The 27484-nt window shown below is 39.1% G+C and overlaps 1 protein-coding gene across 1 annotated transcript in view; it reads right to left on the bottom strand.

Moving 5' to 3' along the window:
• Window positions 1-27484, bottom strand: part of SCUBE1 (signal peptide, CUB domain and EGF like domain containing 1) — a 205805-nt gene that overhangs the window by 87436 nt on the left and 90885 nt on the right. Inside the window, exons 5-7 of the mRNA XM_082051669.1 lie at window positions 12355-12480; window positions 3912-4028; window positions 955-1044 (exon numbers count right to left, since the gene is read on the bottom strand). Coding sequence (XP_081907795.1) covers window positions 955-1044; window positions 3912-4028; window positions 12355-12480 — 333 coding nt within the window. The remainder of the gene's footprint in view (window positions 1-954; window positions 1045-3911; window positions 4029-12354; window positions 12481-27484) is intronic.

Here is a 27484-nt window from a genome sequence, read left to right as displayed (position 1 = left end):
TTTAAAACCTAGCAGAAATAATTATGTGTGTGGAGCAGGGCATTGGAATGGAAAATACAGTGTAATAAACCTCCTGAAAACCTCCAAACCGTTGGCATCATTCCGCAGTCTGTGTCACCCTTTGCTCTTTGTCACATGAAAGAGTCTGACACAGGTCCAACCACTCCACCCTTTCTGTTCCCAAAAGGTCATTCTCAATAATGGCCATAATTGCAACCTGAAGAAGACAGGCACAAGGTTGTGCAATGTGCCAACTCAGAGTGGAAACTAAAGAATTATGTTCATTGTACAATGCACTTCTTCATCCCTTCCACTCTCAGACTCCCAACAACAAAGAGAAACAAGCCATGCTTCAGTCTTGAAAAAAGAAAATAAGGAAGCTCACTAGTCACTAGGGAAAGATCTTTCAGTGGTTACTAACACAGCTGCACAAAGGAAATAAAAGAATTTTCAGTCATAATATTTACATTTCAATCAAAAATACTGCAAGTTGTAAGTGGGCAAATACACTTGTTCATTTAACACTACATATGTAACAGAACATTGTTTTATATCATCATCATAATTCACTTTTAAGTCAATAGGCAGGTCTGCAACATGAGATTTTTCAGGAATCCTACAGCAACACATACACACAAACGCACACAAATCACATGTAAGAGGTAGCTTGCATAAGGTAAGTAAGGTTAATGGCAAAAGCTTCTTTCTACGCAGAAGAAATGTAACATTAAAGCTGCAGCATTAGGAAAAAAAAAAAGTTTAAAAATGAGAAATGAAGTTGTACAACAGATGAGAACTTAACAAAATTGATGATCTTTCCACACAGATGAAGTCAGGTTAAAGAAAACCAAACCAAAGCCAAAGGGACCAAATGAGACCAAAAGAGAACCTCCCCCCCACACACATACAGACAAAAGTGAGAGCACAACAAAGGAAGTGGAAGAAAAGTGTTACCCATAAGTAGCCGCCGTTTCACCCGCTTGTCCACATCAGCTACTGACGTGGCATTGTACTCAGAACTCTCAATTGCAGCCTCATCCTTCTCTAAAACACAAGTAAGGGACAAACATGGAGCAGTTGGTTAATCACAAGCCCAATTTTCCACTGCCTAAGACAGTTTCTTGGCATGGCATAGCCAAGGCCAAGAAGCAAGGCATGAAAGCACTAATCCCCGTTAGAGAGTTAATTCCCTTTGGGACCCCAGGAAAAAACTAAAGGGTGTTTGGGGAAAGGAGGAAGAAAGAGAGGGGGAGGAAGAATGGTCAAATATGAAGTAATTAACCACATAAAGGAAGCTGGATTCCTACTGGAGAGCAAGGCAGCTCACATGAGTGACCCAGACAGGTGTTAATGGTGAAAATTAAAATTCAAGGGTGCTAGTTAAACAAACTATCAAGGACAAACTGTAAAGTGATTCAGGCTAATGGTGGACCAGGATCTGAGGGTGGTAGGCAGAAGATCGAGACAGACAAGAGAGAGCTAGAATAGTCCGGTGATGGATGGGCACGGATGCACCATAGTCTTGTACACATTGACACATTGTGAGGAGAAACCAAACAACAGCATGCAAATTAAACAAAACCAACGAAAATAAACAAACAACAAACCAAACAAACACAAAAAAAGAACAATTTGGGCAGTGCTGGTTGCCTGCTTGTCTATGAAACACTACTAGCTAAACATTCAATGCTAGGAAAGATGTTGCAAGAACAGGGTTTAGTAATTTTATAAGCATGCAGTAAGCAAGATGATGTCAGCAAAGGTCATTTTACAAAGTAGTCTCTGATATGCTACATGTAAGAGTTTCATTACAGCATAATGAGGACCTTAGTTTGGTTATGCTTCACTAGAAAAACACAGAAACAGTCACAAGTGTGGGAAGAGATGATCAGTAATGAAATAAAAATAAAGATTTCTGGTACAGGAGAGCAATGGAGAAGCAGCAGCTGGGTAAATAAAATGATTCATACAGAGAGGGAAATGCTTATTAGCAAAAGAAAAAAACAAAGTGCAAGTGGAAACTTTCACATGCAGCAAACATAAAAAAAAAGAATAAGTCAAGCAAACAAAGACATAATATGTTAGACAAAGAGTCAACAAGTATTTATCGGCATTGCAGAAGTTTGCATTTCTTGCAGTGATGCCTGGAATATACACACCACTGAAGACAGCAAACACTGGAATCACTGAAGTGAGGAGGAGGAGGAGGAGGAGGCTGGCAGGTTTTGTTTGTGGCAACACTAAAGAGTTGAGTGGTAACAAGAAGTTATTTTTTTTTGTTTTAACAAGTTCTAGATGGGATCAGGCTGCAATAGAGGCTTTTGTTTGAGTTTTTTTTATTTAGCTCTGTAAATAATTAATGAACGTCGGTTATCAGACAAGACAGGCAATCAGGAACCATCACCAGAAAGCAGGAATAAAAATGTAAAAATAAATTAAAAAAAAAAATCAAAAGTATTCTAGGAGAAAGAACTACTTAGAAGGAAGAAAATCAGCACAGGCAGTAATATGTGACTTACATCACAAGACCAAGGAATGTAACATGGAGTTGTGTGTATTACATTACAAAAACGAAAAAAAAAAAAAAAGGAAAAGTAAAAAACAGGTGCAGTGTACACAGCTTTTAAAATCATTTTTACATGCTGGACAAAATAAAACATCAGTTTGAGGATATTAGTGAACACTAAGAAATAGAAGACCAATTATCCACTCAATAAAACCTGCTCTCAAGGCCCTCGCTCTTGCTAATCCTCTGCATCTGGAACTGTCACAGGCTTCAGGGAGGGTTATTGAAACAGAGAGACCATGCGATGGAGCCCTCTGTGTTAATCAAAAGCACAAGCTGAGAGATCCCGTAAGCTGAGACACAGGCTGTGTGCACAGCGAGGCAGCATCCAGCGCTGAACCTTGTCCAGCTCTACCTCTGCCAACACAACACTACCACACATGTGTGCCATTGAACCCTGCAGAAGCGAGCGAGGCTCCGGGCAGCCACTGAGTTTTACGCCATGGATCTGATCGAGGGATCACTAAAGATAACTGACAGATTTCCATGGGTTTCAAGTGTTCTGTCTTGCAGTATCGATAAAGGAGAGGAAAGATTATAAATATGCATCCGTGATTTTTCAAACTCAGGAAATTACTAGGAATTCGTAAGAATTTGAAATTAACCAAACAAAAAAAGTCAACATGACCACAATGCTAATGAAAACCATTATGGATTTTAGGTTCTGATCGGTGAATAAGAATATCCAAATTTTAACTTGCACTATGCAAAAATATGCTTTTTTATTAAAAAAAAAGGCAGAGTGGAAAGAAATAGTGTTAGGTAAATATTGTATTTTATAATCATAAAAGTTTGCACAGCATCTCCCAAGATGCTCCATCTCTTGTACAGCTTTTTACTACTGACAATCTGAGTGAAAGCTAATTCATGACAAGTGCTGTAATTTTTAGAATCATAAAACACACAACAGGGAAGAAAGCACATAATAACGATTAATTTTCCCCAATAACAGCTTAGAAAAGAGGATTATTTTCCGCCTCTTGCTTACGCAAGTCTTGACTCATGAAAGTGAATGGAAGAGCTGAACTTCCATTCATAATTATGAATGTTGTACACGTTTTAACTTCAAAAAGTTATTAGAGTTATGAAAACAAAGTTACAAAGGAGTAACAAAGGGATACTTCATTAACAAACGTTTTGACAAAACAAGAACAAATGCTTCTCTCTCTGTATAGCGTGACCTTAGCTGCTACGGCCAGTAACTGCTGTTAGACACTTCTCTCAGCAATGGTGCTGCACGCCTGTGAGATATAAACACACATGCACACACACACACACACACACATGTGCACAGATATATTCTATGAGGAATATGAAATAAAACGCGCTGCAGTGAAGTACTTACCAATGCAGGTTCGGCCATCTGAATGTAGGGCATACTTCTGATGACAACCACACACAGGACCAGTATCTGTGTCATCACAGGTGTGCTGGCAGCCTCCATTCCCATAGTTACAGGTTACTAGTTAAGCCCCAAATGAATGTGTATATATGTATATACAAATAAAATGACAATGAAACCAATTAGTCTTGAGGGCCTTTCAGAACACAGAAGAGCAGTAACAAACCAAGACATAAGGCAACATAACATTTGTATTTGTGGTTATTTGCATTTCTTATTCTTTCTGACCCCCGCTTATCTTAGCCATGCTCCTGTCTCACACCCTATTCTCAACCCACGCATCAACGAAAAAAAGGAAGAAAAATAGAAGTATGTGCTACTTCTTCCCCAGCCTATTTGCATCCATAGTTTTAGTAAGAGTGGTTAGCTAATTCCACCTCTTTCTAAAAGCTACATGCTTCATATCCGTGATGTACATGGCATGAAGAAACGAGCAGTCTACCAAAATAGACATTTATTTTCAAGTCGACAGACAGCAATTATCTTGCCATTCCCCTTCACTTTCTAAGTGGAGGAAGCAAAGACCAAGCAGCAGGAACAAAACTATGTAAGTCTTGAAATCCATTATTTCAAGTACTAGTCTTCCTAGAGTAGAATATTGTTTAAAAAAAAAAACAGGAAACTTTTTTTTTTCTTCCCTGAAGCAAAAAATGCATGGTTGTTATGGCCTTGCAGTGCTCTGGCCTAAACTAGGAAGGCAACATTGGAGATGCCACTTTCACTTCCAAGCATACAGTGGAAAATGGCTTTTAGCAATTAAAACATCCTCTGGTGAAAAAATACTAAACATTCATTCAAGTAAACACTGTTCAAGACAGAGTTTTGAAGTTTACATGAATCAATAGATCAAACTTCCTTTGTCACATGATGGATTTAATGTCTGACTACTAAGACAAAACCTTTTTTAAATATTAAGATGGTGAGTGTCGTTAACAATGCCGCTCATTTGCTCCTGTTCCCCTTAATCCTTTGCAGTCACATAGCTTGATGCTGAACAGTACAATTCTGATCTGATTAAATTCAATTTACTGTCTTCACATACAGGTAATTTGGGCTAGGTTCTTTATCAGTATACACATACTGGCAGATACAGGGCAAATCCACTATGCTGTCATTCAGTTACATTATGCTCATCATTTCAGAGGACTTCAATGTTTTGAAATGTTACAGTACATTCAAACAGTCACTACAGTAATTTAAATACTGACTCCTACTAATCAGAAGGAACTTCCTCACATTGGTTTTAGCAGAATTTTGGTTCCAGAGAAGAGAGTCTACAGAAGAGGCAGGGTAGCAAATTGCAATGCACAGTAAAACTAGGATAATGGTTAACAAGATTTTAAAATCATGTATCTAAATCTGAACTGGGGTTCTATCTAATCCAATAGGGCTAAATTCATATAATTTCCCACTGACCTCAGTGACGCCAATTTAATGCTAGCTTGTTAAAATGGAGTAGACTGGAATTTTCAGTCACAATAACTAGAACTGAAATATCCCACCTGTGGCATGAGTGTCCCAATGCTGAACAGTCATGCCACTCTCAGTAATCACTATAGTATTTTGCTTAAAATGGAACAATTCTAAGAAAAGGAACTGAGGGAGACCCAGCACAGCATACTTAACAGAATTCACCTTAAAACCTCCTGCCAGTGTGGGAACTGCAAGTTTACACCCGTGGTCCCTGAAGTGTGGCAAAGATCACAACAGGAATTGTCCATCTCCCAAGCGAGTACAGACCAGAGCTACTACAGGTGCAAGCATCCTTGGTCCTTCACATTGTACGTTTTGAACAGAATTCTCGTGTTGTTCAGAGATAGAGAGGGAGTAGTCTCGTGGCCTAGAACATTCCCCGAGAACAGGGCCGGCCTGGATTCCCACCTCTCCTCCCAGGAATGTCACGGTTCTATCCCATTGCAAAGAATGCCAATGAGAAACATGGAGAGCAGCCAGATCCACATTCTCTTATTGGAGCTTGACGCTTTGGGCACTAGGCTGGAAAATGGGAAGTGTGGGTTCTGTCCCACCAGACAGAGGAGGGAATTGAACTCACATACCCAAAGCCGTAAGAATCCTAAACTTCCAAGGAATTACATTAAAAAGCCCCCTAAGCATCAACCACTCTCAGGCATTCTTTCTCCTTCTCCAGTTTTATAACTTGCCTATTCTGCTTTGCATCAAATGGAGGCAACATTTCATTTCCTTCAATACACAATAATATTTTAGCTTTTATTTTTGATGCAAACCAAATAAATGAAAATTTTAGTCTTAAACCTCCAGCCTTTTGGATGCAGTCATGCTGAAAAAAACATTTACTTGCTCAATGCTATGCCCCTCTGTGCTGGGCAAGCACTGGCAGAGCTAATCCTGGATGGGGTAATTTCCCTCTACCTGTACTCTCCTCCTTCTTGACCCCATTTGCCTCTTGGACTATGTGGAAGTTCATCACACGTTTCTAGCTCAACTGGACTGCCATGCCATCACGAATTAAATTAAAGGTGTTGTTTATGCCAGATGTTTAAATACATTTCTAGCCAACAGTAATTTTATTGAGGATTTTAAAGTGCGATCAGCAACACAGTGTATATTTTAAACAGCTTGAATGCAGTGGTTATTTTTGGTATTCCTTGCTGAAAGCCTCTGCTGGCAGAGATGAAAATATCTTAACATGGTTTCTCTGATCTGCGTAATATGAGGGACTTTTCCTTGCTATATTTGTCTATGAAAAACTTCATTAGACTGACGAGTTTATAGTAAATCCTGCAGAATCACACACTTCTTTTATAGTTTCCCTGTATGCTAAAGTTACTGGTTCCTGTTCTACCAAGTCACAGATGTAGGTCAGTTCCTTTTCCTGTCTCTTACAAATATTAATAAATCATGTCTTTGAAATATTTGAATTTCTGTCTAGACTACAATTTATTTATTTATTTTAAGCGCTTGAGAAAAACTCTGGAGCTTGACAGGTCTGCAGGTGAAATTGGTACAAAATCCAGTTGTAAAATATGTCATTTCAGTTTCCTTCCAGCCTTAATTCTGTGGCAGTGACACAGTGAGAAGTTCCTTTTGCTTAGAGGAAGAAAATCAAAGCTATTTAAAAGCAAAGGGACATCCAGATCTACTCCATTTTTGCCAGAAAGCATTAAAGCAAGCTTAATGAGAAATCTCAGCGTTCTTTTAAAAATTAGTTCTGATTAACTCTGGACTCCACAGCTTTAAGACTGTGTGTTCATTCAGAGTCTGTGACATTAAAATGGCAAACAGAAGCCAAATAGTAACTTCCAATAGACACAGTTCAGCTTCAAATATTATAAATCATGTTACAATAAAAAGGATGGAAAATAGATGGAAAAGAGTAAGTAATTTTTCTTTATTTTTTCTTTCTTTTTTTTTTTTTTTTTTTAACCTAAGGAGAATATACACATATTTGTTAGAACTCAGATATACTTAACCTCACATACCAGATTTAAAACCAGAATAACACTACTGCTTTTGCCACTGCTTCAGCATTTGTGTATGCATTTGTCTTAAGTGAAGTCAAAATACTGGGCTGTTTCCCTTAGTGGAAGAAATACCCTGTAAAACTGGCAAAAACCAGCATCTGCTAGAGAGGCCTTGGCTCATGTTGGCTACAAACATGAGCAGAAACCACAGATGAGTCCTACAAAAATGCACACCATCTAAGTGAGGTGTCTAATGCTGGTGGTCAAGTCACCTGCCTGTTGTCCCAACATTGTTTCTCTTGTGAATGAAGAGCTATGGGGCATCCTGAGCTGCAACCCTGATGCTGGTGCTTCAAACAGCCTTCAGACGAGAGTAATTCTTTTCACTGGCTAAAATGCTCAGGCTCTTGAACTGGCCAGCCACCTTTTAGGGCCTGCAGGCTGACCCTGTCTCCCTAAGTGCCCACCTGCCTACACTGTGAGCAGCAGCCACTATTCAGTTAGGCTGGGCTGAGCTAAGCATCCCTCAGACACAGCTTTGCAAGTGGGCCACTGCTTATATCCATGGAAATATATGGACTAGTCTTGAAATGACATTTTGATGATGAAAGACAAGAAACAACTGTCTGGAAGAGGAATGACATCTTAAAGACAAAAAGAGATTTTAATTTACTTAATTCTTCTAAATGATGATACTGATTTTCTATGCTAAACCCCTCAGAAGACAGAAAACACCAAAATTCAGCCTCACTCTACATGCTAAATCCTGTTTTCAGTGCTTCTCTGAAGTTTCACATAATCCTTTTTCTGATCCCTTCCATCTGACTTGCCCATAACATGTATTTGAAAACATACAGCCAAATATTAAATCTAGCATTTAGTACCCACTAACCCCAAAAATACCCTAAGACAACAATGTCCCGATCTTGTCTGTATGTGGACTGAGAAATGCATAATGCCTTAGATGCCGCAGAATTTGCAACAAGCCAGACCTTTTGTTTTTGGAGCATGGCTTTGTGCAGCAGTTTGAACCAGCATGCTGTAATTCCAGATAAATTAAAAATTGCACTGTTTTTTAAAGTAAATTGACAATTAGATCAATTAGATATATAATTTATACAAATATATGGGCACCTCTTTCTATGTGATAAAGTTGTGCATGCAACATTGCTTGCATTATTTATTCTAGTATGGCCTTACAGTTTCAAAATTCTGGAGATCTTAGTACAGACAGCAAATAGCTGTATGAGAACACTGTCAACAGGAGCTGAAAAGCTGACACTTGGCATAGGTGGGACAGCATTCTATTGTAAATATACTAGATGGGATTTTTAGAATTACTTAGCATTAGCCTTCCTCCTCACTTAAATCATTACTATCGGAGAGGGCACATAGAAACAGACGTAGTTCAGTTTAGCCAGTATTTTTCATTAAAAGATTCAGCTTTCACTTGTTTATAACTGCCAGAATTATTTCTTTTGGGTTGTGACTTGCAGGTACGTGTATCTGCTTTAGGTTTTCTCTTATTCAAGTTCCAGCTAAACTGCTCCAGGTAATAATGAGATTAACAAAAAATGTCTTGGCTTGTTCATGTTTGGGAAGGAAATCTTCAGTTTGTCAAAAATTTCTAATGCAATCATGCTCAAGAGTAGGATCTTAAAATCTATCATGGATACAGATAAAGAAAGGTCTTTTCCTCTGATTTTCTACTGTGATATGGAACCAAATCCACTATTCCTAATTCTCTTCTTTCTGCTACCAGACAGTATCTATGAAAATCACTGACAAAGCATATTCCTTTTCTAGTGGCTTGTGTACACAGAAGCTTGGATCTAAAACATGCATCTCTTCTGAGGAATTATGTGTGGATTATGTGTGGATCTGTGTGATTCTGCTTGGTGTATTTCTAGGTGACCTTTTGAGGTCCTTTCCAACCTGAGTGCTTCTGCGTTTTCCTAGAATGGTGAGCAAGACTTTTTTTTTTTTAAATAAATTGCATGTTTAAAATTTACACTAAGAAACCATTAAGTTCGCAATATTAAGCACTCAAAAGTTACAAAATACCACACTTCTGGTATCTAGACTTATTGTATCATGATAATCATCCTTAATGGCAGATGAAGAAAACACTCTTGTCTTCTTCAGTGCACAGTGGAGCTGGGCAAAGTCAGGTCTGTGCAAACAGCTGGAGAATCTTGTCTCATTTGCTGTAGAATGAGCAGTAAATCAGAAAGGGACCATCAAGAAAGGATGGTCTTGTTCAGACAGTGAATTGAGACCTAAAAAACTTTAATCTATTTCTGCTCCTGCCAGGGAATTCCTACTTAGGGCTTAGCAAGTCACCTGAATCATATCTATTACAGGTTACTAATACCATATTCGTTTCGCCACAGCATTTGCAACCATGGCTGGAGCCATTGGGAGCTTGGCTTTGATCATACTGAAGTACTGAGCTGGGTTCTGGGTGTCTCTTGTTAATCACCTATCACTATTAAATGACTTTGATATTAACATCTTTATATTCACTACCTATTTGTAAGATAGGCAAACCAGTACTATTTAACTTGACAAGAACGTTCTGAAAACACGTTACCAATGCCTACAAAGCACTTCAGTATTACAGTAATGAGTATCATGGGAACATCCATGAGGAAATTAAAAATTTCATGTTCATGATAGGGTTTAAATACTGTGCAGCAGGCAAGCTATGACCCTGAATTATGGAGAGTAGGTATTGAACAAAAGCCTGTTTAATGAGCACTGGCCATCACGTACACTGAAGCAAGACACCAACAGTGACTTCCTCATGAGCATGCGATTATATGATCAGCTGATATGTAATAATCTGATTAGGATGTAAGGACAATCTTGTAATGCAGGTATAAAAGGCAGGAGCATCCCTCCTTTTTTTTTTTTTTTCTGTTTTCTAACTTGTTTTAACATTTTTTTTTTCCCTTTGAGGAACAACGATCCCACTGCTAGTGGACTTAGGCCAATACGTCTGAAAACCACTCCAGTATTCTGATTCAACTGCAAACTGGCTGACAAAAATTCACCCAGTAAGGTACCGGTTTTCTACCACTTGCTCTCATAAAAAACAGAGAAGCAAGCTCTGACAGACTCTGAAAGGCACAGTCTCCTGGAGGGACCGTGATAAATCAGAATAATTGAGAGGGATCCAGGGACAGGAGTATATCAGACCCTACCAGTCCCTGGTATACAGGGCTACAGACCCAGTCCAGGCTGACAAGGGGCAAGTGTCTCTTTTTCAGCTCTTCAACATAGCTCTACTCTGTACTTGCAAAGCTGCAGCTCAAGATTTAAGCCAATTCCACTGAAATGGTCAGCTGTGAAAAGGTTTTTTAGAAGTCAAGATTTGGTTTCAGAACTAGTCCTTTATAAATAGCCTCCTGTAATCTCAGAAATTTTGTCCCAGACTATCTGGCTACAGCTTTATACTTCTTTGCGTTTGGAAAGGCTGGAAATACAGTTATTTTAAAGGAGACTCTGGAACACATTTGCAGAATGTGCTGTGGGTTTAGGGGTCAGTGTACTCTGCAGCAAGCTCTGCGGCCTTGAAAAAGTCAGCAGCCCTACTTAGAGGTCTGTCAGCAAAAGTTCATTGTACTTGCAACTACAATTTGAACACCACGAGGCACAGAATAAATTCAAGTTTTTCACTCCATTAAACCTTGAGGCATTTAGAAATACTGTTCTAGAAAAGGCCCTAATTCTCCTGTCACCATCTCACTATGAAAAAGGAGAATGTAATTCCTAAAGAATGTACAGATTTGTAGAAACAAATAATAAACAACATAAATAAACATCCTCTCCCACTTTATCGATGTAGCTGATGTTGCACTGCAATTAACAACATGCAATGTTCACTTCTAATAAACATTGAGAATGAAAATCGCCACGAAGACAATTTTTCTCTGTGCTTTTGCCTTTGGCTCTGTGTAGCCTCTTAATGCTGAGGAGCAATCAGGCTGTACAATATCCTGTGGCATTTCTTGATGATATTTGAAGGTTATTCTTTTGACTTTGTATTTGGGACCTAATATCATCTAAGTGTGTTTATACAGTGGAGATCTCAGGAAGAAAAAAGTCAAAGTGGAAGAAAGGTTATCACAAAAATACTGGCCCTGTGAAAGCACAAAACATATTTTATATTGTTTTATAGCACTTCCTTTTTTTTTGCCTCTCACAAAGCTGCCAAGTATGAAAGCAAGCTATTTGAGTCAGATCTAACACTCACAGAAGCCATCAGAAATACTCCCATGCAATTTGAAAGCTTTCACATGACAATTCTAAGTTACAGAGGGTCAATTATTTTAACTTATACAGAAGAACTTCCAATTTTGTGGGATAATGAGTATCTGTGTCTTCAGAATCCCAGCTTCGAGAATACATCACTTAGGGTTTTTCTTTGAAGAACAGTATATATATGGTACCATAATAACAAGAAAAGTAGCCTATGTGCAATGGAATCAGGACTAGAGCAAACATTTATATCATTTAAAAGAGAGGAATTAACACTCTTAATTTGATCTCTCTAGCGGACTTATCATTAAACCTTTTAGCAGATTTATCAATGCATCTATCATTGTGCACGTTCAAAACCTTGTAACCCAGAATCCTCTATAATTTATCTGTTTTGCTTTACAAGGAATGCCTGGATTAAACTGATCCCTCACTCTTCTGCATTCATAGGTAGGTAGAAAAGTTGATACCAGTTTGCTAACAGAGTCACTGCCACCATTCTGTTATTCAATCCCTCTTAACCATCCCCAAGTAAACCTTCTACAGAAAAAAACCACATTACTAAAATTACAAATCACCTTTGGCCAAAACAAAGTTGATTTCTTGGCTTCTGGAAAATAACAACAATGAAGAAAATAAGACATTTGGGGGCATTTGAAATTTAATCTTTATCTACCTACATTTGCAGTCCTTCTGGTTTTTGGCAAGTTCAAAGCCAGGTCTACACTCACAGGCAACCCCACCTTTGGGCGTCTCCCGGCAGATGTGTGCACACCCATGATCTTTGTTCATACAGTTCATACCCTCTGTAAAAAAAAAGAAAGAAAAATGGAAAATATTAATACTGAAATAAAATTACAAAATAATTATACACATCCAGTCCTCTGGTAATTTTAATTGTAATTTTAATTTTGCATCTGAACTGTGTTCCACAATGCAAAAGAATGCAGCTGAAAAAGAGGTATACAATCAACAAAACAGTGTAAGAAAAGACAAATCTCTTCTGGGGGCGAATACAAGTACTGCCATGGAATACAGGGTGTCTCTGCTGCATGTAGAAACCCAGGACCTGTGATTTCCCTATTCCATATCCATAATCTACTCTCTCCAGAAAATATAATGGATTCAAAAGAAGCTCCAGAAAGCTGTCTGTCCCACAGGTGATTATCAGAGTTGAATAACTGAACTCACTCTTATTTTTTTCAACATATAAATTAAATGGTTGTCACTGTCTGGTGCATTTTTATTTGCCTGTTAATGTGCTTTATACTCTCAAACAGAAAAAAACCCCAAAGATTATATCTGAGCATTTTTGCTTGGATCTGTTTCTTCACTATTTGTTACACATCTCTATTATCTGTGTCATTCGCCATAAGCGCAGCCAATCTCCAACAAACCCAGTACCACTTTTTTCTTTGACTCTATTAAACAAGACATACCAGCTTTTCAACAAAAATCCCAGTGCCATGGGTGGATTCCTGTTAATGTTTATACCAAGGAGCAGCATCAACCAGCTTTCTCTTAATCATCACAGGGCAAATTTTAGCTATCTAAACCATGTAAGAGATTTAGATACTGAACGCGTCTTATGCTCTTAGAGGCTTTCATTACCCAGTTAATTCAAATCCCACATATTCACAGAAATCTTGAACTCAGTCCTTATGGGTTAGCATCTAGCATTCCTTCTGTGAGCAAAGGCAAGCTAGATTTGCATTACAAAGCCTTCCCAGACTTCCCCTTGGATATCTGACCTGGAAAGGAGAAAAAAAATTGTCTTGGGGTACACTGACAGAGAATTCACTGCATAACTCAGTTTACTAGTGTGAACACAGCATGTATTCCTAAAACACTGGTGCATGCACTGGTGTGGGCTCAGCAGCTATACATTCTACATATTCTAGCCTAATTTCTCAAAATAAATCCAGTGTAAAATGTTCAAGTCACACCTACAGTGACAATGTACTGTAATTAAATGTGTTCTCAGAGCTGTTGCAAAGTTTTTGCCTCCAGAGGTGAAAATGATCACTGCCCTCCCTTTTTATTCTCAAAGAAGCTACATGGACCTACCTGCCACCTCTGGCATCTACACACACAGTCTTTAGGCTGAGGCTGGTCTCACACTACCAAATATTTGAAACCAAGTGTGAAAGCTTCATGATGAATTTGTGCAAAATTTGTCTGCATACAGCATAGTTTTTAATGTAACTCAAATGAAATTAATAGCATGTAAGACAGTTTGTGTACAAAATTCTGAGGAGAAAATGATACAGAAGTCAGCCAGAGATTCCCTCAGGATGACAGAAGCTACCAGCTTCAGAAGTTATTTGCACTGTTCAACTTTACCTCAGAAAGGTTTATATTAGTAGAGCAATGAAAAACACCCATCACCACTGCACGTGGGTATTTTTGTTCATCTCTCCTACAAAAAATATCAGGATCTTAAATCTCACCGCCCATGAAAATCAACATTATGGACAACAGATATATATCTCTCTTCTAAATTCCCCTCTGTGTCAGCCTCGATGAGTTAAAAAACTTGCCAAAGCAGAAAATAAGTTACTCTGTAAACTGCAGCCTGGATAAAAGATGCGATTGGAAGATATAATACATCCTATATTATACTACACCATCCAATACATCGAAGTGAGGTATGAATCTTCTGTTTGGCTGAACAGATGTAAGAAACCTGGGAACAGCCTTAATGAAGGTTTTGAGGCATTTTATAATCTCTTTCTCTACACTTCTCCCAACAAAGGATTTCAGACACAATGTGTTTGACAAACTGCATTCCTGCGCGCTATGCTATGTTCAGAAAAGGATCTGGGAAAGATAACACATGCCTGATTGAGTCACACTGCTGAGGCAATGAGAAGAGAGGAATTAGATAGATGAAAGAAGATATTTAATGGCCCAGAAGTGTAATGAAGCAAGCGATTTTCAGTGTTTACTTACACATACTGAATATCTGCCATTGTTAAAATCACTTGGGAAGACAGAAATGGTGCACTGCTAAAATATCAGGAGAAATCAAAGACCAGAATTATTACATTCTGAAACGGAAGTGAAAGAGAAAGCAGAATTTTATGCTGGTATTTGTGTGTAAAACCACAATATTTCAGTTACTACAGTAATAATTTCAGTTATTGTATTCATCAGGTAGTTGGAGCTATTTAGCTGGAGAACAGCACAGAAATCTCCTAAGCCTGAAAACCATTATTTCAGAAAATTTAGGTTTTTCTGGTGAAATGGAAGACCATTACTTTCCAATCAAGAGCAGAATCTCATCCACAACAAAACCTCTCATTTGTATTTCAGTATTTTTCAAAATCCCTAAGAATTAAATTACAAGCAAATCCTAAACAAAATTTTGTTTGGGCCTGAAAAAACTATTTAAATAAAAATGTAGCAAATCAATATTTTGGCTTGTTTAAAAATCTAATGTAAACGAAATTTGTGTTAATTTGCAAACAGCATTCATCATTCCAAATTTTAATTTTTCTGCAAATGCAGAATTTTGCCTGATGTCATCTGTATCAATCTACATACACAAGTTATTTATTGTTGATACATAAGATTTACTTATTTGCAAGCTAACTCTTCTGACAATATTGAACCTTTTATGATACAGCATATAAATCCCACTAAAAAATGCAAAAATATGCTAAATAGCTTCCTAATACTAGTTCAGTTGCTATACAAATGCATATAAATGGGAGAGACAAATACTCCTAAAATGACTTTGTTCAGTATTCTCTTTAGCAGGATGTGGTGCAAACTCTAAAATTAACTAGAAGTACATAAATCACCTCTCACATATTTGCCTATACTGGAGCTGGATGCAGTGCACTGCTGCTAATAAAATAACTGGTTTGTTGACTGCACATCACTCCGTTATCATAGAAGTAAAATGTCTGAGTTATCATCTCCCTTCACTATCACCTTCTGAGAAACAGAGTTTTGCCTTATATTAGCTAATGTTTACTGACCACCTAATGTGCACATGCTTTTTAAAGAATGAGCTAAGAGTGTGAAGAATAGCATGGAAAAAATTCCCTGGATGTTCAAGTGGGATGTTTCTTAAGCATTGCTGTGCCTGCCTTGGTTTTAATCCTCCCTCAGCCCCAGGCCAAAGGGTGACCTAAAGGGGAGGTGGGCAGGGAGCCTTCAGACCGCCTGGCACTGCTGCCACGTGCAGGCAGCCAGGAGGCTCCGCTGCACATTGACGGGCAGTGCACAGCTCCAGGAAAAGCACTGCCTTCCCTCTGGGGGTAACTGGCATAATCCAGGCCAAACAGTAGAGATGGGTGAAAAAACAGTCATTCAGGAAAAAAACATGATCATGGAAAAATTGGGCGGAATTCATTTAAATGTGCTCAAAGTTTTTCTCTTAATCATCATAAGTCCCAACTCACCACAGGGGCCTCAGCATCAAGAGGAGTGCCCTCTGCTTCATGTGTTGCTCCTTCCTAGAGCTGACCAACGTAATGCAGAACCAGGGAAGAGAGGGTAAACACCTATGGAATTATTCTTCGCCTTTCCCAAGACAGTACAGAATTATGACCGCAGCAGTTTTACTTCAGTATGTTGCTTACCTGGGTGAAACATCAGGCAATGGATCTTCCACTCGAGCCTTAACCAGAAAGTATCTGCAGAACTACGTATCATAGAATCATAGAACGTCCTGAGTTGGAAGGGACACACATGGATGAGTCTGCCTCCTGTCCTTGCATGTGACAGCCCCAAAATTCACACCATGTGTCTGAGGGCCTTGTCCAGTCTCTTCTTGAACACTGTCAGGCTTGGGGCCGTGACACCTCCCTGGGGAGCCTGTTCCAGTGCTCCACCACCCTCTGGGGGAAGAACCTTTTCCTAATGTCCAACCTAAACCTCCCCTGGCACATCTTCCTGCCATTCCCTCGGGTTCTGCCACTGGTCACCAGAGAGAAGAGATCAGCGCCTGCCCCTCCTCCTCTTATGAGGAAGCTGTAGCCGCCATGAGGTCTCCCCTCAGTCTCCTCCAAGCTAAAGAGACCCAGCTCCCTCAGCCTTTCCTCATACAGGAGATGCTCCACTCCCTTAATCATTTTGGTGGCTCTGCACTGGACTCTCTCCAGCAGTTCCCTGTCCTTCTTGAACTGAGGGGCCCAGAACTGGACACAATATTCCAGATGCGGTCTCACCAGGGCAGAGTAGAGGGGGAGGAGAACCTCTCTCCACCTACTAACCACCCCCATTCTAATACACCCGAGGATGCCATTGGCCTTCCTGGCCACAAGGGCACAGTGCTGGCTCATGGTCATCCTGCTGTCCACCAGGACCCCCAGGTCCCTTTCCCCTACACTGCTCTCTAATAGGTCGTTCCCCAACTTATACTGGAACCTGGAGTTGTTCCCACCCAGATGCAAGACTCTACACTTTCCCTTGTTATATTTCATTAAATTTTTCCCTGCCCAACTCTCCAGCCTGTCCAGGTCTTGCTGGATGGCAGCACAGCCTTCCGGCCTGTCAGCCACTCCTCCCAGCTTGGTGTCATCAGCAAACTTGTTGACAGTGCTCTCTATTCCCTCATCCAAATCATTGATGAATATATTGAATCAGTACTGACCCTTGAGGCACTCCACTAGATACTGGTCTCCAACTAGACTCTGCCGCATTGACCGCGACTCTTTGGCTTCTTTTCTTCAGCCAGTTCACAGTCCACCTCACTACCTGATCATCTAAACTACACTTCCTCAGTTTAGCTGTGAGGATGCTGTGGGAGACTGTGTCAAAGGCTTTACTGAAGTCAAGGTAGACCACATCCACCGCTCTGCCATCACCTATCCGCCTGGTTATGTCTTCATAAAAGGCTATGAGGTTGGTCAAGCATGACTTCCCCTTGGTGAAGCCATGTTGACTGCCCCTAATAACCCTCTTACCCCTGATAGGCCTTGAGATGGCACCAAGGATAAGTTGTTCCATCACCTTTCCAGGGAGTGAGCTGAGGCTGACCGGTCTATAGTTACCCGGGTCCTCCTTCTTGCCCTTTTTGAAGACTGAAGTGACATTTGCTTTCCTGCAGTCCTCAGGCACCTCTCCTGTTTCCCAAAATTTAGCAAAGATGACGGAGAGTGGTCCAGCAATGACTTCAGCCAGCTCCCTCAGCACCTGCATGTGCATCCCATCTGGACCCATGGATTTATTGATGTCCAGATTACTTAATTGCTCCCTAAACCAGTCCTCATCAACCAAGGCAAACTCCTCCATTGTCCTGCCTTCCTCTGGGGCCGCAGCGGTATGGGGCTCCTCAGAAGAGCCTCCGGCAGAGTAGACAGAGACAAAGAAGACATTCAGTAACTCTGCCTTCTCTGTATCTTCTGTCACCAGGGCACCCACCTTGTTCATCAGTGTGCCTACACTGCCTCTAGTTTTAGTTTTATCTGTCGTGTATTTGAAGAAGCTCTTTCTGTTGTCCTTGTCCCCTCTTGCAAGGTTTAATTCTAAGGAGGCCTTAGCTTTCCTAGTTGCCTCCCTACATCCTCTGACAACAGCCTTATATTCTTCCCAAGTGGTCAGCCCCTCCTTCCATGATCTATAAACTCTCCTCTTCCACTTGAGCTTACCCAGCAGTTCCCTACTTAACCATGCAGGTCTCCTGGCTCCCTTCCTTGACTTCCTACGTGTCAGGATGCTCTGATCTTGAGCTTGGTAGAAGCAGTCCCTGAATGCTAACCCACTGTCTTGGGCCTGTACCTTCAAGCACCCTTTCCCACAGGATTTCCCCTAGCAATCGCTTGAAAAGGCCAAAGTTGGCCCTACTGAAGTGCAGGGCTGCAATTCTGTTTGGTATTCTGTTCCTGCCACATGAGATCCTGAACTCCATCATCTCATGGTCACTGCAACCAAGGCAGCCCTCAACCTTTACTGCTTCAACCAGACCCTCCTTGTTAGCAAGGATGAGATCCAGCAGTGCACCTCTCCTAATCGGCTCCTCCACCATTTGCATCAGGAAGTTATCATCAATGCACTGGAGGAACCTCCTGGACTGTGGCTGGCTGGCTGAGTAGTCCTTCCAGCAAACATCAGGGTAGTTAAAATTCCCCAAGACAATCAGGGACTGTAATTGTGAGGCTGCTCTCAGCTGCCCATAGAAGGCCTCATCAACTTCCTCATCCTGATCTGGTGGCCTGTAATAGACACCCACAACAGTATCACCCCTGCCAGCCTGCCCCTTAATTCTCACTCACAGACTGTCAACTCACTCCTCATCCGCCCCTGGATAGTACTCTATACGTCGAGCACAAGTTGTTCCCAGCTGCTCTTCTCGATTTTTGCAATGATCTGTGTGTCCCAGCTTCTAGAACTGATGTGTTTACGCTCAAGTGAAAAACCATAGTTCCCAAATCAAAGGAAAGACTAGATGTTCATGAAAGAGAAGTCTGCACACCAAAAAAAACGCTCATTTTATCGTCATGACACTAAAATGCTCCATGTTGAAAGGTTCTAGGTTTTTCATGTTAACTGCTAATAAAAGCAGCATCATAATTTAACATGCTGCTACTCAAGGTAGTCTCTAAAGCCTAGCACAAAAGTGGGTGCATGTTCTCTTCAGCAGTGTTGGCAGACAGTAAAATAAACTTTTCAAACACAGACATGTTCTTAGCAAATTCACCTTAATAAAAAAGACAGCAAAACAGAATCCAATGTAAAATATATTATAAACAGGAAGAGAAATGCCACTTAAGAAAGGAAAACACTAATCTAATTAAACTAAATCCTCTCCTAATTTTTTTTATATGACTTGAGAAACTCTCTCCTATCACATGCCTGTTTTTTTTTTTTTCTGACTTTCAGTTACAAAAGATTGTTCATGGGAGAGTGGCAGACATTGTTATATGACCTACAGTCCACATTCATTTTTGTTCCTGACCTAGGAGAGATTTGGGTGTGAGTCTACTACATAAATCCAGTCTGCCATCTAGTTATCACAGATCTCTTAATAGTGCTGTTCTGCAAAATGTTCAGTCTGATACAATGACCTCTCCATTGTATTATGCTCTAAAAACGTTTTCAGCTCAATGGCTCTGAAAGTGCTTAAATCAAGCTGACTGTGACAACTAATGTACTGATCAGCCTTTATTTCTCATTAACACTGCATGTTCTCATCTTAATTAAGACCTCTTGCAATTATTTTACTCTGTGTTCATCATATATGCTTGTATTATCCTCTACTTTGTCATAATTTCACTTATTCTGTATTTATATTGTTGCTATGTTTTATAAATTCCAACTAAACATGCTGATTCCAAACATAATCTGAAAAAGACTACTTTATATTACACCAAAGATATAATACAGTAATAGCTTTTAGAATACTGTCAGAGTAGATGTGATTGAATGTGGCAAGAAAATACAAGAAATCTTGAACTTAACCCATATATACACACTGACATACACAGTAGCATGTGCATCACTTATACTCATACCCCAAAACTATGTAACTGGATTATCTTTTTTGTTAATTTAGCATGAGCTACATAGTGAAATCTTGTATTATAGTTGCACCCTATTTAACAACAAAAAAAGAATCTTATTAAAAAATCATTTAAAAAGTTGTAGACATGATTTATGAAATTGATACATCACATGACTTGTATGATTCTGTTCTAGTAACTTCTCAAAGAGCTGAAAGACATTAAATATAAGTTATATGCAAGGCACTGAATTGCTGGACTCAGATAAACCACAGTGTTTAATTATTTATGAACTGCTTTACAAACTTTTAATGAGCATATCCTATATGTAAACTAAAGCATAAATCTTTATAACACAAACAACAAGCAATTGTTGTGGTTAGTTTCTCTCCATCAATCTTCATTATAGGGGTAATTACTTCTGCTTGGGTCGGGGATCCATGTGGTGCTATGAAACTGCTGTCGGTGATATTCAGGACTTTTCTCTTTAAAAAAACTGTTAGTTTAAGGAACAGTAGAGTTCAACTATATCAGGATCAGTTGATACAGTTCAACTGTATCAGTAGGTATTATATATCATGGCAAAATATGATAATACCCAATATATTATAATTAACTTTAAAGGAAGAAACAATAAGTAGCATGAAATAGAACGTCTTTACATTACCTGATTGTCACTTATGTTCATTCTCTCAATGCCTGGTGCTAGGAAGATAGGAATACATCTTCAGTAGCAGAGAGAAGAAAGAATACAAGAGGAAACAAGCATTCTCATTTGAGTTGTTTACTACACTACTAGCATAGTGGGATTTTTTTTTCTTTATTTCTTTTTAAAAATTCAAGTGTGGAACTACAGAGTTACAATAAACACACTGGTCAATGACCAAGCAATTTAGAACACTGACGGAGACAACTCCTCTCCCAGAGTTTTTGTTTTACTCTGTTTGGAATGTAGGCCAAATAGAACACACTAAGTTTCTGATGGAGACAGGAACATGATGTTAGTGAAAATGCAAGATGGCTGTTTCAAGCCAAATGTTACATTCTGCATGTAAATTTTGGTCACGGAAATGCAGTTACATGGTTGACTATCCAAAAAAACCCATACTGTAACTTTTCGCCTGGCTTGTGGAAAGCAGCTCCCTATCTACACCTGTGAGTGTCCCTGGGTCGACCGACTCTCACACCCCTCCTTTGGCCTTCTAAATCCAGCATCTTGTGCATTTCAAAAGAGTGATGAAAATCAACATTTGGCTAAAAACCCCAGTTATAGTCAACAAATACATATGGTCAGATCTTAGTTCCATTGAAGCCAAGGATTGTCTTCCAATAGCCTGTATCTGACCTTCACCTTTATGCTGCACAGTTGCATCAGATCCTCCAGACATTTCTGGCTCACTGACAAGGGATTCTGGGATGTGAAGAATGTCTGGGTGAGCCTGGCTCCCCAGTGAGAGCCTAAGATGCTCTCATCTCAAAACAGAATATGTCCTTGCATGAGGATAAACAAACAAACAAACAAAACTCACCAAGATTTGCTCTCTTCAGCAAGGTAATGGAGGATAAACCTAATTGGTTGAGGCAGCTACCCTTTCTCAGCTCATCACAACACCCTGGGTACAAAGCAGCCATCTAGGAACAGAACACTAGAGCTTCATGAGAAACCTCACATTGGGTATGCCGCAAATGTAATAATCTATGTCACGGTCTAATGTTTTTTGTATTCTTAACTGAATGAACACAACACTTCCTTTCCATCTTCATTTCTGAAATAAGTTGCCTGGTTCTGCCTAAAGCTTTAGAAAAATACAGTTGTTCCAGTGACTACAACTCACCCCAACTGAGGTTGAAAAGAAAACAAACAAAGCAGGGAACCTGACCCAAGGAAACAGAATTCTACACTAATTAAGTAGGTTGGCTGGAGAAATCCTGGATATCATACAAGAAAACAGCTGCTGGTATATTACAAAATAAACAAATTCAAGTTTGTTTAGCAGTTACATGTGTTTCAGCTTGGATGTAAAATGTGCTTAGGGACGGCATCTTCAGCAGGCAGGCTTGCAGCCTGATCTCTGACAAGATGTTCCTGCTCTGAGTGGCAGCCAGAAAACTGTATGTGTCATCCAACCCTGAACAGGGGTTTTGTCTTAAGATTTAGAAATAGGCATGTGTCAGAAATACAACTTCATTCTGTCAGCAGTAAAAGCAAAGATTTGCAATTATGCAAAGGTACCATAATTTCAGAAAAGAGGACAGAAAGATTAAATGCATGATGGGAGTGAAAGGATCAAGTTTAATTTAGCAGAAAAACTATGCAGACAGAGAAGAGAAACAGATTCAAAAATTTCCAGAAAATGTCAGCAATGCCTATGGGAATGCCTATGGGAAGACGAACAGAGAATAAGAAAGACTGGCTGAAATGCATCCCAGGTTGGTTGTGACTGACTTGTGACTGTGTGATGGCTTTTTGGTGGATCACATGGAAGAAGTCTGGTCATCTTGCTCTGTTTCTCACATTGCAGAGTTACCAATAGAAGCCAGTGCTCACTGAAACCCCTTCCAATAGTCTCCGTTACCTTCTCACACATACATATGCTTTATCTCAAAGGAAATTCAGCAAGATAGGCCAGAGAATGTGTGTTGCTGCTGCTCTGGCAGAATCAAGGTTGTTGGTCTCTGCCAGGGTCTACTTGGCACCTGACATTACCACTGATTTTACACAAAAGGAAATAAATGGCAGAGGAACAGAAAGCCAAGGACAGGAAAGGAAAGCAAAGCAAAACAACAGCCAACACTGCTACAAAGAATTAAAGTAATCTCAGAAAGAGACACTTTCCACAAATATAAATAAATCATTTAATTTAAAATAGAGCTTTTCATTAGTGTTTTCTGAGAAGGGTTTGAACTGGGTCTAACCAAAGTTCAAATCATTACAGTATTATTTGTGGAAAGACAAGAGATGGGATTACTTGATTATAAAAAGAATCCTGAAATCTTATATCTTTTCCTTTCTCTGAAATCTGCACAGCTGATATGAGATAGCCTTGGTTTCCAGAAATAAATATTTCTAATGAAATATTTTAAAAATCAGTATTTCTAGGTCACTTTTTCAAACACACAGCATATATTAAGAAAGAAAAAAAAATTCAACAACACTTTCCTTTGCAGGAACTCCTTCACATCCCAAACTCTTGCAACATCATGTAATTAAACATAAAATGAATATGTGCTTGATCATCACCTTTGGAAATCAGATGAGATATTTAGCAGGTTTCCTTTCCAACTGCTATTTAAGAAAGCTGTGTAGCAAATACATTTTGTAAAACAGTAGGATGAAACAGAGTCTTCTTTTGGGTTCCTACTAAGCTCTAGCTAAGATGCTTCATTCCCCATGGAACCAACCAATGATGAAGGGCTCTGGATGTGAGCAAGGGTTTACTTTCAAACTCCAAGTGGAAGAATTACCTCAGCAATGCCTATTCTGAGAATATTCTCACAAGTTTCAAGTTCTTTTTTAGGGAAATAAGAGTCTCCTGTGGCCTCAACTTACAGGCACTACCTTTCTAAGCCATAATAAACCCCAAATGAGACAACATTGTTTGAAAAAATCTGATACGAATTTTGCTATTTTAGTAAGATATTTTTATTACCATGAACGCAACACGTAAAGACATTTCTAAGTGCTGATGGCTGGAAAAAGTTTCATATGTGCAATAGATTTTGTCCTATTTTGTTTTTACATATACAGAAAATACACTCTAGGACTAATTAGCAAAATTATTTTTATATGATATTTAACTGTATATATTATGTACTATCATAGAGATACGTACCATTATAATATGCAATAATTAATATATAATGAATATTCATAATTATATATAATACTATATGTACTAATGCATATATAACCTATTTAAACCCCGAAATGTGTTGTGCAATAAATTGAGACTGTCCACTGCTCCACAGGTAAACATAAAGAACAGACCAAATAATTACTGTGCATCAGGCCTATCATTTTTGTAGGGGTAAATGTGACCAAGATTCAAAGCTCATTCTGCTATTTGTCCCTTACAAAATGAAACACTGGCCATGATGCTAAAGAATCCATAGACTTGCCCCCACGAAGAAAGGACTGTGTAGCACAAAGGTGGTCATGTCTCTCAAAGATAAGAGATAAAGCAATAGAGTTTATAGCCTCCTGTTCAGTTTATTCGGGGTCACATCAGCTCTAGAAAGCTGAAAGTGAAGCAACATCAATATGTAGCTGTGCTATAGTCCCCAGAGCTTCACATTTCCATCAGCGTTTTGATAGCAGAAAAATCTGGTGGTCTAAGTTACTGCTCAACAACTAAACGGCTGATTTCCACCATCTGTGGCAACATTCGGAGAAATCGTATACAACCCGGAACCAAAATTTTAACAGTATTTTTGGAGCTGTTGAGTCAACTACAGTGTCTCTCAAAAATGAGGTTGTGGGTATACTTAAGTAGTATGTTTGCACACAATACAAGTTCTTTCTGGTGCAAAGCTTTCTTACGTTCAAAACTCAAGGTTTGTACAGTCCACTTCCACAAACCACTGGTGTGCTGGAAATACTTTGTCCCTTTGGGAAGTCAAGCTGTAAGGTGTACGCTAGGGCACCAGAAATGGCACCACAGACGGCAGAATGAAACACAGAATAAAAACACATATATATTTCAGTGATGAGCGTCAGAGAAATAAAGTAATCCATCTCAGAACTGCAGTGGAGTCAAGAAAGAAAAAAATGATACTATGCCTTAGAAAACGCTATTGCTTCTAAAATGTTATTCTAGCAAGACTGTCAGTACCTGAAGACACTGGAAGACTGAATATGAAAGGCAAAATACATGTTTGCAAACTGCCTTATAAACAGGCAATTCAATTTCCTATCAAAATGTTTTACGACGTGTGTAGTGGCCGGGGTAAAAGCTAAGTTATCTGGAGTACTGTCATAACTAAGTAATTACTTTAATAAGCTCAGAATGTTTGTCTCCACTCTCCTCTGTCTCTTGATTGATTATTTAGTGGGTCTGGTGCTAGAGCTCATAAATTTCAAAATTCTTTCAAGTTTTTGTTATCTTTCTGATCAAAGAAATGTTTATGTATCCTTCCCATACTGTGTCTCTTTAAACCATTGGCTTTTTCAAAGTGGGGTTTTTAATGCCATAATGTGATGTACACAGAGAGGTAAGTGATGTCAGAATCCTTTCTGCCCCAAACCAGTCTGTAAATCTTCAGAAAAGCAAAGTTCATGGGTGCATTTAAAAGGGGCACAATCTGCTTGTGCTTAAAAGAAAGTCCCCCTTTTTTTGTGTGTGCAGAATAACAATGCCAGAATGCATTATTCCAAAGAACTGTTGCCATGGTGATGCCATCAATAACATCGTTTTCTGCATCCTTGTCCTTTAAACACATAAGGAACGCAACAAGCATTGGTAAATGTGAAAAAAGAACAATTACCTTTTCTCTCTCAACAGCAGAGGAAGCCTTTTTTTCACCTCATCAATAGAAAATTATGTAGAAAGGAATAATAAAGACTGTTACGAGAAGCACCAAGAAGCCTATTAGTGACAAAGGCTTTTTTTTTTTTCTTTCCATGAATAATTACAGCTCTTCAAGAAGAAATCAGCCCAGGCTAAGGACCCTTCGCAAGCTTTAGATGGTAAAACAAACATTTGACTATACAAGGATTTCCCTTTCATGTACCTTTCCAAGGAAAAACAACTAAAATCCAGAGTGAAATGAGAGAGAGAAAACCCAAAGAAACATCTGCTGGAATTAAATTTAAAGAACCCTGCACATTCACCTAAAAGACTCATATCAAAAGCAACTAGATTAGTGACAGAATCAATATAAATTTCAAGACAGCAGGTTAAAGTTGTCTGTGGTGGGAAAGTTTGGCTTTTTAAGTAGTATAATAACAGGAACCTATTCTAATTCTGTATGAACAGAAGAATACGGGATTTCAATACTACATGTGTTACTAAACAGGTGTAAAACACTGTGTAAGCTGAAAAACTCAAAAGCCAAAGCAAAATGGTAGATAGACTTACTACACAAAGTCAGCTCATAAATAATGGGACCTTTACCAAAGCACGATTTGACTGCATGGACTTTTAAGAGTCATGTAACATATAATCAGGGAACCTTTCTGAAATGTTACGCTTTCGTCCTGACATTCTCAAGTGCGACGTGCTAATGGGAGCTCTGAGTGTGCTGCTTGGAGTTTTCTACACAAAGTGCAGGTCAACATGTTGTGCAATGGCTTGTTTATATATTTTGGGTCTTTCCCTACATACCTATACTAAGGTCAGTTGCTGAAGATGATGATGGGAAAATCTAGGTAGTAAAAGGAACATAAGAGAAAAGCGTGGAGGAAAGGAAGAAAGGAGTGACGAATTTTAAAGGTAGTTGGAGCACTTGAGTTGGAGATGAGAATAAGAGTTGGTAAGCTCAGACACACATCCTACAGAATTAGACCAAAGGGCTGTTACAGTTAACAACAGTAAAGATACGCAGCAGAAAACTCACCAGGTTTAGAGCAGTAAAACGAATTTATTAAGATTATGCAATTCCAAACACTTTAGCTGAACAAGAATGGTCTATGAATAAAAGATAACAACTTAACCATACAGCTACATTTACCATGGGAAGTCTAAGCTAGTTAGCAAAAGGAATTCAAGATGTTTGAATCCTTTTCCTGAACACATTATTATCTTGCATTGTCCTTTGATTCCTTACTGCTTCTATCTCTTCACCTTTAAAGTGAGAGATAATGCTTATTCATTTTGGAAAGCTCCTCCAGCTCTCCACTTGTTACTGTGGAAATCCTAAAGGAATTGTGAGCCACTAAACACTAACAACATATGGAGATGGCGGGAATCAATTCTTTTCCTTTCTGTTTTAGAGCCTCTGCTCTAATGTTTCAAAGTACTCCACCACTCAATCCAGTTTAAATGCTAGCACTGACTGGGTTCTGTTTCGCGGAAAAAAAGCTTCTACATTCTGACTAGATTTCAACACATTTAAGAATTGTTTAGAAAGCTCTCTTGAAAGGCTTTGATAGGGCAGCTAATGGGCTAATTCAGCTTATCTCAGGGGCTATTCACCAAATTCTCCAGAAAACAAAAATTAGTGAAATCTGTTTCTCAGTATCCAAACATGACCCTTTATCTCCGAAGCGGAAGGAATAAAAGACAAATTATTGGAAAGAAATGTTATGATTCCCTTCCCTCCTGGTCTGTCTGAGACTTGGAAATAAAAAGTCTACTTTTGTAATTTCCTAGCTGGTCTCAAGAGGCTGAAAGCTGAATGGCAACTCCCAGTTTACCGG

The sequence above is a fragment of the Streptopelia decaocto genome (genome assembly GCF_964273445.1).
Source record: "Streptopelia decaocto genome assembly, chromosome: 1".
NCBI lineage: Eukaryota > Metazoa > Chordata > Aves > Columbiformes > Columbidae > Streptopelia > Streptopelia decaocto.
Note: the sequence above shows the minus strand (reverse complement) of the source record. Positions and strands in the feature narration are given on the sequence as shown.